Source organism: Anabrus simplex, chromosome 1 (genome assembly GCF_040414725.1).
Source record: "Anabrus simplex isolate iqAnaSimp1 chromosome 1, ASM4041472v1, whole genome shotgun sequence".
Taxonomy (NCBI): Eukaryota; Metazoa; Arthropoda; class Insecta; order Orthoptera; family Tettigoniidae; genus Anabrus; species Anabrus simplex.
Window position 1 is genome coordinate 598,554,723 of NC_090265.1, and position 12,366 is coordinate 598,567,088.

The following is a 12,366-nucleotide window of genomic DNA, read 5'->3' on the forward strand; positions in this document are numbered from 1 at the left end:
AGAGTGATCACTCGGTCAGAGATACACTGAAGTAGAAAAGATTGTGGCGGAGGTATTTGGCTATTTCATGCATGTGCAGAATCTCTCTCTCTTTTTTTTTCTTTTTCTGTAAGTTGTCTCCTCACACAATAACTCACACAAGTTGCACAGTTATCATAGCCCATCTCTTCTTCTTCTTAGCATGCCTGTCCACCTCGGACGTTGGCGATCAACATGGCTATTCTGGCTTTATCCATTGAAATTCGGAACAGCTCTTCAGATGTTTTGTTGAACCAGGTTTTAAGGTTGTTGAGCCAGGAAATTCTTCTTCACCCAGGAGATCTTTTTCCTTCTATTTTCCCTTGCAGGATAAGTTGAAGCAGCTCAAATCTTTCCTGATTCCTCATGATGTGTCCAAAATATTGTAGTTTACGACACTTGATGGTGTCGATCAGCTCTGGTCTTTTGTTAACTCGGCATAGAACCTCAACGTTTGTAACTTTCTGAGTCCACGATATTTTCAAAATTCTTCTGTATAGCCAGAGTTCAAATGCTTCCAGTCTAGCAGTGGTGGCTTTTTTAAGGGTCCATGTTTCCACACCGTAAAAGAGAACTGAAAACACATAGCACCTAAGAAGCCGCATTTTGGTATCCATGGTAAGGTCGTGATTCTTGAAGGTTGAACTCATTGAATTGAAAACACTTCTTGCTTTTCCAATGCGACACTTTATTTCTTGCGAATTGTCCCATGCTTCGTTAATGATGGTACCCAGGTACGGATACTGTGAAACTCTCTCTATACTTGCTCCACTGAGGAACAGATTCACGCCTCGGATGTTCTTCTTTTATTAGTGTTGATGTCCAGACCATATTTCTTGCTTGTTTCAGAAATTTTGTACATCAATTTCTGTAGCCCTTCCATTGTATCTGCAAAGACAATTGTGTCATCTGCGTAGTGCAAATTGTTGAGTTTGACACCATTCACTGAAATTCCTTCTTCCACATCAAATAGGGCTTCTTTGAATACGTGCTCAGAATAAAGGTTGAAGAGTATCAGTGATATTATACATCCTTGCCTGACCCCTCGGTGTATTCTCACTTGCTCAGATTGGTCTTGATCTATTTTCATGACTGCAGATTGGTTCCAGTATAAATTTGCTATTATTATTCTTAGATCTTTACCATAAATTCCTGTTTTCTTGAGTACATCTATCAGGTGTTCATGATCCACATGAACAAACGCCTTTTGATAATCAATGAGGCATGCAAATACATTACAGTTGATATCCCTACATCTGTGGAACAGTACCTGTACACTAAATATTGCTTCTCTAGTGCCAACTGCCTTCAAAAACCCAAACTGGTTGGACGCTATCTGTTCTTCACAAATACTGTATATCCGCTTGTGTATCACTTTAAGAAATAATTTTAGCAGATGGCTCATTAAACTGATGGTACGGTAGACCCCACATTCTTTGGCATTTGATTTCTTAGGTAAAGCAATAAATTCTGATTTTTACAGCTTATAAATCTCATGTTTATTCCGTATTGGCTCAGCACAACTAAAGTTAAGTTATGAGTAGGTTCCCACCTTCCAATACTTATCATAAGTATAAGTATTGGAAGGTGGGAACCTACTCATAACTTAACTTTAGTTCTGATTTTTAACCATTCTGGAGAGATTTTACCTGATGAGTAAATGTCGTTGAATATTTTTGTGATCATTTTTATTTTTTCCTCACTGAGCAGTTTGAGAAATTCTGCTTGTATGCCATCTGGCCCAGCTGCTTTCCCTTCCTTCGTTTGTTGTATACCCGCTTCCACTTCACTTACTAGGATATCTGGTCCTGTTGTATCTGATATCTCTGGTTCCTGTCTCCTCATGTCATCTTGGAATAACTGTTCCAGATATTTCTCCCATTTTCTCTTTTCCTTCCTTGTCGATTATGATGTTACCACTACTATCTCTACCTATTGAAAATTTATTAACTGTAATTTCAATTATACTGTTTCAGAAGTCATATAATAATTGCACCGACAATTATCCGGCCAGGAACACTGTTTGGTGTGGCTGTAACTCTTCTGGGTGATCCAGAGAGCACCTCAAGACACTCAGTGAAGTTAGAGATCTGCTACAATGGAATCACTATAGCCAATGCTGCACAGGAGTTGGTACCACACTACATTCAGACTATGTTCTTGAAGGTAATGCTATTTTTTAATTTTCAATGAATGTTTTAATCCATAATCATGACCATTGACTGTACAGCTAGAAAGTGGTGCAGTGATGCAAGAACTCCTCTATCCTAATTTATTACTTTTTTCCTGTGATACACCAGGAGAGAATAATTTTATTGTCCTTGTAATTCATTATATTTAATTGAACTGAGAAATGTCTTGCATGTCATCCATAATGTTCACCATGTTTCTCTGATATTTATCAATCTAGGTATAGAGTATTTTTGTTAAGAATGAAGCCATACTTTTTATTTGACGATACAGATATTGGTTCCCATAGGGAACCTGAAATATTTGTCCTGAATGTGTAAATTCATAATTCCAATATAAATCCATATCTCTATCATCTGATGGCCTAGCAGGCATCTACTGTATTTTGGTATAAGAGACCAAGTCTCTAACAGTGCATTGGCACTACCAGTGGTTCCAAGTAGTCTATGCAGTGGTCTCCATTATATCCATGCACTAGCCATGCATCTCGGTTGATGTGCTAGTTACCAACTGATAAGTCCAAATTGGTACATTGGGCCAAAATGCTGGCAACCAAGAATGAGTTACCTGGGAAAGATATAATTTCAAATAATAGACCATTTACATTGGAATTAATCTTTTCATTGTCGACTCAGTTAATGTAACTATCAAGCTTTTCAGTCTGCTGAAAATACTAATTGTAACATATATTAACAATATAACATAGCCATAAAAAAGGAAATACACACTATTAAACAAAAATGACATGTTTCATTCTACATCCTCAGATTCTACCAAATCACTTTAAGTCATGCACATATACGTACAATATTGTTTGCGCTGTGTAAACTTGGTGAATTAGTGATGTTATGAACAAGTGAGATTAATTATGAATGTCTTCCACTGTCACCTTAGTAACTTGAGAAAGTTTTCTGTAATTATCTAAGCTGCTAATTGTCCATTACCTCCAGAGACTGCATTTGGACTGAAACCAGTTCTCTTGCTCCAGTCATGGTTGCTATATAGGGGAGTAAGGGGAATGCTGTTGACGTTTACTCTATTCAGTGGAGAGGGGAGGAGAAGTGCTACTTTGTCATCTTTTTACAATTTTGTTAATGTCGCACTGACACAGATAGGTCTTATGGTGATGATGAGATAGAAAAGGCTTAGGAGTGGGAAGGAAGCGGTCTTCATCATCTTATAATGTATTTTTGTGTATTTGGGGGGTGAAAGTTTAATGTTTTTGATTAAATAAAGTTTTGGACTAAAAAGTATCTTGTAAGACATTATAATAAATAATAACCTACTAAAACATCTTGAGTGGTGAGAGTGCTGCCTAAATTCAGAAAATTTAGTATAGATAACCCACATTCCAGATGTTTATAGTGTCAGAGTAGCCTCCTCTTGGATTCATTAATCATATATGCATAATTAATTAATTAATTGTATCTTTACCAGGTATAATATGTTAATAAATGTTTACCTTTTCAGCTACTTTCTAAATTTATATCACACTAAATTAGTTTCAACAGACTGAAGAACCTGTAAAATAAGTCAGCTGTGTGTATTCACAATATTAAGGACATACATACATACACTTTCAATACTGAAAATCAGCTGACTGACAGAAGTATGGCAGCTTCATTCTTAAGCATTTTTTACATTTTTATATAAATAATTGAAATAGAGTAGGTATTATTAATTTAATTTTATTTATTACTTCACCTCACATGGCAGAAAATTCACCAGTATAGATAGTCACGTCATTCAATGCATCTATGACTACTCATGTGGTAAGAGAATTGTGGTTGTGAACATACTTAAGTATTTGGATATAGACTTTTCCCAGCAGCCGCACATAATTTCCATATCATAAGTGGGAGATGGTGTAAAATTCTGGGGAGATACTGAACCAGCACATGCAGTCAAAATCACAGTACAAGAAAGCCCTGACAAGAACGGGTTTGTTCAAAGCTAAACATCCAGATCTTGCACATCCACCTATACCCCATAGTTACTTGTTGGGGTACTTGATTTCAAGCAGTAGTGTATTAGACTAATTTGAACATTTTAAATCCATATTAGATGAACTAAATAAGATGACTCTTTATCAATTGAAATTCTTCAGGACTTACTTAGAGTTCATTAACAAATGAATTATCTTACATATCTGCAAATTTGTGTTTTTGTGTTACTCTATAAAGAAAATAGAAACATCAACCAACTTCTTAATTGAGATTATTGATTATGCATATGGCAGTGAGAAAAGAAGGCCCCAAAGTCTGCAACATTCCTTTAGTGAAATTTGCAAGACTATCTTGTAACATTGAACCATCCTTCTCTCGGTATCAGGCCCTGCTCTGAGACAACGTACATAAATTCATGAAGCAAAACTTGAAACTCTTTGTTAATTACTGCAACTGCGAGCTACTTTAACCCTATCTTACCATGATTGGAAAGTTATTTTTCCTATAATACATACTTACAATTTTGAAATACTGAAACAATATTTCAAAATATTTCAATTTTTTCAATTATTTACTGCAAAAGAAAATAGATATCTTCAAGGTTTTTAGCACTTAAAATCCACTCCCTAACAATTACTGTCATCTAAAAAACCAAACCAAACTCCATGGCACTACAGCCCTTGAAGGGCCTTGGCCTACCAAGCGACTGCTGCTCAGCCTGAAGGCCTGCAGATTATGAGGTGTCGTGTGGTCAGCACGCTGAATCCTCTCGGCCGTTATTCTTGCCTTTCTAGACCGGGACTGTCATCTACTGATGAAAATTTAATATTGTAACTAAGATTGTGCAAGTAAGTTAAGATGAATAAAGTGAAAATTATTGTTGTTATTATTGTTCCAGGGATAGCATGGCTCACAGAGGTATAAGAAGCATGTGGGTTGAATGGCTGGACAAAGAATTAACAAGAGCAGAACTTAACACAATACATTTTGAAATTTTATTTCTTTCCTTTTTTTAAGTTTAAATTTTAGAAATAGAAAATCTGAATGAATAACAACAATATTAATGACTTCATCAGCTCTAACAATAACAGGGACTTAGAAGTCTGAAAATCAGGTACAAAACTTTTGATAATTAACAGTTTGGTTGGTTTACATAGAAAACAGCGTTATTGATCTTGACTGGTACAGGATTTACAAGAGCACTATTTGCTCCGATCATTTACACTATATGGGAGTCTGTGCTCCAAAAGCACCATAGTCCAGCCTCGCAGATGCATAAATTTCTTATGGTGCACTTACGTTCCACCTGACAACCTATTGGTTGTCCTCAATTAAAGTATTTACACCCAGTTGCCCTGATGTGGGCTTATCTATTGCTCAACAATTATAGAGTTCAATGTTCACAAAGGAAACTAACACCAGAAAAATTTTACACACTTTGCCCATACTAAGTGGCCTTAGTGTAAAAAGAAAAGGTTGCATATGACTGGCCATAAACAAAAGGTTAGAAGGCAAACACTTTCCCTCTGTATAGAAGTAGTTAAAACCCTAAGTGGGTTTTCCTATACTACACCAGAGTGACTAAATGAGAAACATAAAAACCAAACAAGATTTAATAAATTTAGAGGTTTCAAAAACTTTAGCCAGCCCATGCAGGGTTGAATGGGAACCGACAAAGGGTCATCACTCTTTGTTCCCTTACATTACCTATTTCCCAGTAGGGAATAGAACAGAGTCCTCAGACTTGCCAAAATTCTACATTTAAACCACCAGATTTAGAAATTTACATTAAATAAAAGAGGTTTGAAACCTTCCTCTCAAAATATCCGCAGGAGCTATCACATGTCTATGAAAATTCTGCCATTACCTTGAGTCATTGGGCCTTCCTCATGCAGGCCATTCTCCTGCCTCCCTTTAGACACGCCGCACTCACAATAATTGGAACAATTCGGACAATATGGCCCTAAAGCCGTACTTTTATGGGGAAGCTTCCAGAACTCTTTACAGATAGGCAGGATTCCTGTACACATTCCCAATTTTAATTTGCTAGAGAAAATATTTCCAAGTTTTTGATAGGTTGATTATAAGGAAGGAGGAACCAGCTGAAGTGTTGACAACTTCAGAACATTTAAAAACACAAGCCTCAGAACCAGGTTTATAAACATCGAAAATAAATATTTCTTTATGGAATAATTAGAGTTTAGCCCGCTAGAGGGAGCAAATAAACCGATGGTAGAGACATCTAACAGTTGAAGACTTGTAGTTCACAAGTTCAAGTTTGTTTACATAGATGGCTTTAGAAAAGGCACACAGTTTAACTAGCCAGGGAAGGCGTACCCCTGGTATTATTATTATTATTATTATTATTGTTGTTGTTGTTGTTGTTATTGTTATTGTTATTATTATTATTATTATTATTATTATTATTATTATTATTATTATTATTATTATTATTATTATTATTATTATTATTATTATTATTATTATTATTATTATTATTATTATTATTATTATTACTCCAGAATGAAACTGACATTATTTATATTAAAACAATATTTGATAACATAATACCAGTATGCCAGAAGTGTTCAAGAAATAAAATAAACTTCAAATTAGTAACTTTTAATATCCTTACAGATTTTTTGATACTCATAATAGTATTCAGAGGTACTGGGATACTGTTCTTCGTTTGGACTGTACTATGTCTTTGCTGTGGAACTCTGTATTAAAAAGATGTAGAGTGAGTTATTTTACAGTAAATGTCAGTTGTTATATCTTATTTCAGGTGCCACAAGCAATTGGGCCAGGGACTTACAAACTCAGAGTCCATGCAAATGGGAGGAGAACCTTTCTAAATGAGACTGAGCTCATCTTTTCTCCAAGTTTTCTTGCCATAATTGTTCAAACAAGCAAACCTGTTTACAAAGCAGGCCAAGTAGGTGAGTAAATCACATGATCTCATTATTACATAATAATCTATGGTGGTTATTTTACTAACATTATAGTTGGCCAGAGGTTTCAGTTTGATTCTAGGCAGGTCTGGAAATTTTAGCTGCATACTGCGCCTGGTTAATTCTTCATGCTCAAAAACTGAGCATTTGTATTTATCTTCTCTCTCTCACTCTCTCTGTGTGTGCTTTGTTACCAGCTAGCACAAAAACACACAATAGAGGATACACCATCCTTCCACCCAGGAGGACTTGGGTTCAACACTTGAAATATTTGCACTGAAAATCGGTATTTTGTGATTAAGATACCTTCACAGAAGGAATAGATTTTTTTTTTTTTTTTTTTTTTTTTCAGGTAAGGAATTATTTTTAATTTCCCCCATAGTCCACAGTGATACTTGTCAAAAAATGTTGGCAATTTATCTTGTGCTACAGAGCATAAAACCAAAATACTCTCGTGTATAAGATAAGTCTTGTTAAAGATATATGTGGATATACCACAGAAATGTTCTAAAACATGAGAAATACAAAGGCAAGTATTTTAATCGGAATGGTATGAGCTAACAATGCCTTTCTACAAGCAGAAGAACCAGCTTGAAAATATAAAAGTTCTTAGATTGATGGTTGAAGCACATTGTACAATCCCAGACTTCCAGTATTCTGGAAAGAGTTTTTACCTGCCCATGAAAAGCATTGATAAAACTGTCATTTCTGCAATTTGACAATCTGTGAACATACTCAGATCTTGTGTACTAGACCTGCTTTATTTTATTATATAAACATACCATTTATTTTTCCTTAAAAGATATATCTATATAGGTAATGTTTTACTTTGTCAGTTTGACAACCCATTCTTGCGGGAAGTTGTTGACATCGTCAATAAATTATCAAACAGTAACAGCACATTTAAAGTTATTTATAATATTGTAATTTAAAAATAAATGTTGGTGAAATACCTTCTAAACCAATGGATAAACGTATTAATGTCTGTCATATTTTGTAGTAAAATACTAGTTTCTTTTATCTTGTCAGAAATGTGGCCTCTGTATGGAAGTTGTTCCCCGATCTAAAATAAGGTACCGTACTTTATTGAATTTTTTGTTCCAGTCAACTTCCGTGTAATACTCCTTACTGTTGATCTAATGCCATATGAAGATGTTGTTGATGTATATGTTAAGGTGAGTACAATAATAATTTAACCCATTATTTAAGATTTACCTGAATACATGAATACTAGCATCTTCATTATAGACTCTCATGTCTTCGAGCATTCAGCCTGTAAGCCTAACTAAGTGCCTCCAACAATCCTCTATTTGCAACAAGCTCTGTAGCCTCATTTAGTTCAACAACTCTCATAATTAAATCATTAAACACTGAGTCTATCTTTGCCTTGCTTTCCCTTATTCTTCTAGGCAACCTATTCTCCTCCACCTGACTCATATGATTCCACCACTGGTTTGTATGTACAACTTCCTCCATCGAGTATATTCCTAAATTAGCCTTTATGTCCTCATTCCAAATAACCTCCTGCCATTGTTCCATCTGTTTGTATCAGCAATCGTTCTCTTTATTTTCATACCCATTACTTCCAACTTACGAATAATATATCCTGAGTCACTCCCGCACAGCAAAGTCCATCTAAAAACAGATCGATGTAAAGATAGTTTTATTCAGGAACTAATTTATTTGTTACAGATTGTGACAGCAAGCTCGCTCATTTGCTTTGCTACATCTTGATTCATTTTCATTTAGTATACTGCTATCCTAGGAAAATATTTGAAATGATCCACCATTTCAAAATAAATTAAGACATGGAGAACTAAGTTATTTTCAGTAAATAAACTTAGACATAGGATAGTGTATTACATCTTGAAATTCATTAAAACCATGTCAAAATCATCTCAGTCTTTTCAAACAAACTTTACAAAGCTAAGAAATACAGGAAATTTATCCATCAGGTTTGGAAAGATGTTTAGATTATGTCAATATCAATATCAAATTGAGCTATCATTTTATCTGGATAGTAAAGATGTAAATATTAATTGAATCTAAAACATACAATTTTTTTAAAAAATGTATAGTTGTGACCTACATTTATTTAGAAGAACAACGTCTTTACCATAACTTTTTGGAAAAAAAAAAGAAGGTTGCCAATTCTTCTTCTGACTTGTTATCCTCATAGCTGAGGAATTGTGATCCTATGACTTAGGCGCATCTTCCGACTCTCTCCATTTCAGTCAGTCCGCTTCTGTGATAAAGGTCTGTACCACGAATCTACCACGCTATCATAGCAGGGGGAAGGTGATACTCCTACGTGGCGCATACCAGGTGGCGGATAGGGGGGTCCTAACCAGCTTGCCAGCGGACTTGATCAAAATAAAATATCTCTTGCGGACCAAACACACAACTCCCTGTGGGTGGGGGGATGCAGACGAAGAAAACACCCATGGTATACCCTGCCTGTTGTATGAGGCAACTAAAAGGGGTGACCAAGGACATGGACCACTACATTAGAACCATTAGAATACTTGCGATCAGTCCCATTATGTGCAGAACACCATGGGTCGACGTTACATGCGACTAGTACCACCTTGCAAGGGAAAGCATGGGTCTATGTTACATAGGAACAGAACCATTATGCAAGACACATTACGGGTCTGGGCTTTGTTTGTGATAATGGTCATCGTGTGTATTCCACCGGTCAGTTCTACCGTGTTCAGAATGGATCTGTGTTACCAATGAGTAGTACCACTTGACAAGAAACACCCTAGGTCTACGTTGCCTGTAATTAGTGTCACTAAGTGAGAAACACCACAGGTTGGGCTGGCGTCCATGATTAGTACCACTATGTTAAGTAAAACCATGGATCTTCATTGCCTGAGTGTAGTGGTACCATTATGTGAGGAACACCATGGGTTTTTGTTGCCTATGGGCATTGCCATAATGTGTGATATACTATGGGTCTACATTGCCTATGATTAGTAGCACTATGTGAGCAACACCATGAGTAAACGTGGCCTGTGATTAGTTCCACTAAGTGAGGAACACCACGGGAATAACGGCACCCATGATTAGTCCCTCTGTTTGAGGATCGCCATGGGTCTGCGTTGCTTGTGAGTAATACCCTTATGTGCGAAACACCATGGGGTTTGTGTTGCCTGTGAGTGGTGCCATTGTGTGTGACATACCAGGTGTCTACCTTACCTGTGATTAGTACCACCATGCAGAACACCGTGCGTCCACTTTACCAGTGTACCATTATGAGGGGCCGGTGACTTGGATTTTGGACTCCTTTAGATAATGATTATCATCCCAGTAATTAAAGCATTATGAATTGGATCCACTGATTGTTTTTGTTTCATGATCATTTTTTCATCATCATTCATTTTAGATTCTGGTTTGAAGTTTTTATTTTTGTTTCTTTCACCTTGTACTATTAAGGACCGGTGACCTAGCTGTTAGGCCCCTTGAACAACGTACATAATCAACATCAAAGGTCTGTAGAGGTATTTGGTGAAGCATTTAATCTGGTCCAGTCATTTAATTGCTGTTCTGCCTCTGGTCTGCTTTCAGTTTACCTTTCCTTGGACAACTAGTTTCTCAAGACTAGTTCCATCATGGTGAATCACATGCTCAAAGAATTATAAAATGCAATGTCGGCAAATTGTGGATAGCCTGTGCTTAATATCTAGTTAATTTAAATGGAGATGTTAGTTCTTCTCGATGTCCACTGAATACGGAGCATTCATGCCAGCACCACATTTCAAAGGCATCCATCCAATTTTATACAGAAAAATGGTGAACACCAGCATTTCCATAAGTTGTTTCTTTGTGTGTTTTGTTATCTTTTTATCAGACCATATCTTCAAAAGGCTAGCCACTGTGTTTTGGGCAACTGCTATACACCACTTTAGTTCTGCCTCACAGCTGCCCTGGCTAGAAATGACTGACCCAAGGTAGATGAATTCATTAACTTCAATTTGTGGTGGCAAATGTTGCAGTTGGAGTGTATTATCCCCATCGACAATCATTATCTTTGTTTTGACATAAATATGTTTCACAGCCGAGGGTCATCTGAAAATCTGTGTAATGTGACATGTCAAAATGTGTGATGAAAGTGTAACCATAGCAACCATGCAGGCAGTGATGTAAGGTATGGATGGATGTTAGACAATGTTACCTAGCAACCATACAGGCTATGTTCTATGGCTGGTTGCCATTTGAAATTAACAGCCATTGATGGATGGCCATGACTGGGAGACATATTTATGATCATTTGATTTTTACAAAGGGAAAAGTAGTTTCTTTTTTCCATGTTTATCTCCAGTCCAAAATTACCATCATAGTGATCAGCTGGAACATGTCTCAAGTTCAGCAGCATCCTTGGCCAGTACAGTCATATCACATATTGCAGATTAGGTAACTTCTAATCTCCTATCAACACATCCTCTTTGAAGTTCTCCAAATTTTGTCTTGTTACAAATTCATCATAGGCACTGAACAGTCTTTGTGATAGAATGCAGCCTTGTTGTTTTGACTCCAAAGATCACTCCATTAGACATGATCAAATGCTTTTTATTATCAATAAAACACAGCAACATTGAAGTGTTAAATTCTTGAGCTTTCTCTATAAGTTGTTGCTAATTGAATATCTGCTCTGTTGCCCTTCTGCCTTTTACAAATCCTACATGTTCAGCTGATATCTGGTATTCTAGATAGTTTTGGAACCTCTAGTCTGGTATCCGTACAAGAACTTTGCTCACATGTAATATGAGAGATTGTGCAGTAGTTTAGACATTTCACTGTGAAGACTCTTTTGTGGTGCAGAATAAACATGGATTGTGTCCAGTCTTCTGGCCAAGAGCCAGTGCACCAAATTTTGTTGCAGATATCAAGAATGATATCTGCTCCATCATCACCAAGCACTTGAAGTACCTCAGCTCTGATGTCATCAGGACCTGGTGCTGCCAATTCTATTGAAGACAAATTATCAAGACAGTGTTTCCAAGATACTGTATTGTTCCAATCAAAGGAAGCTCTCAATTGTATTGAAAATTATCACTGGGAGAAGTGAATCAACAAACAGAAATACTGTATAAAATATTACCAAGTGAAAACAAATGATGGTGCTAATAGCATGATGGAAAAATGGTAAAGTTTCAAATTTAAAGATTATCAACATAAGGAGTGGGAAGAAAAATAGTTGTACTAATATGATTACTTTCCTTTGGAGTTATGACAAGAATCCCACAATGCAGCCAAGT

The 12,366-nt window shown here is 36.3% G+C and overlaps 1 protein-coding gene across 2 annotated transcripts in view; it reads left to right on the forward strand.

The window, feature by feature from the left end:
* Positions 1-12,366, forward strand: part of LOC136857180 (CD109 antigen) — a 271,611-nt gene that overhangs the window by 148,401 nt on the left and 110,844 nt on the right. For both annotated transcript variants that reach the window (XM_067135625.2, XM_067135626.2), the window contains exons 2-4: positions 1,995-2,184; positions 6,940-7,093; positions 8,210-8,280. In XM_067135625.2, coding sequence (XP_066991726.2) covers positions 1,995-2,184; positions 6,940-7,093; positions 8,210-8,280 — 415 coding nt within the window. The remainder of the gene's footprint in view (positions 1-1,994; positions 2,185-6,939; positions 7,094-8,209; positions 8,281-12,366) is intronic.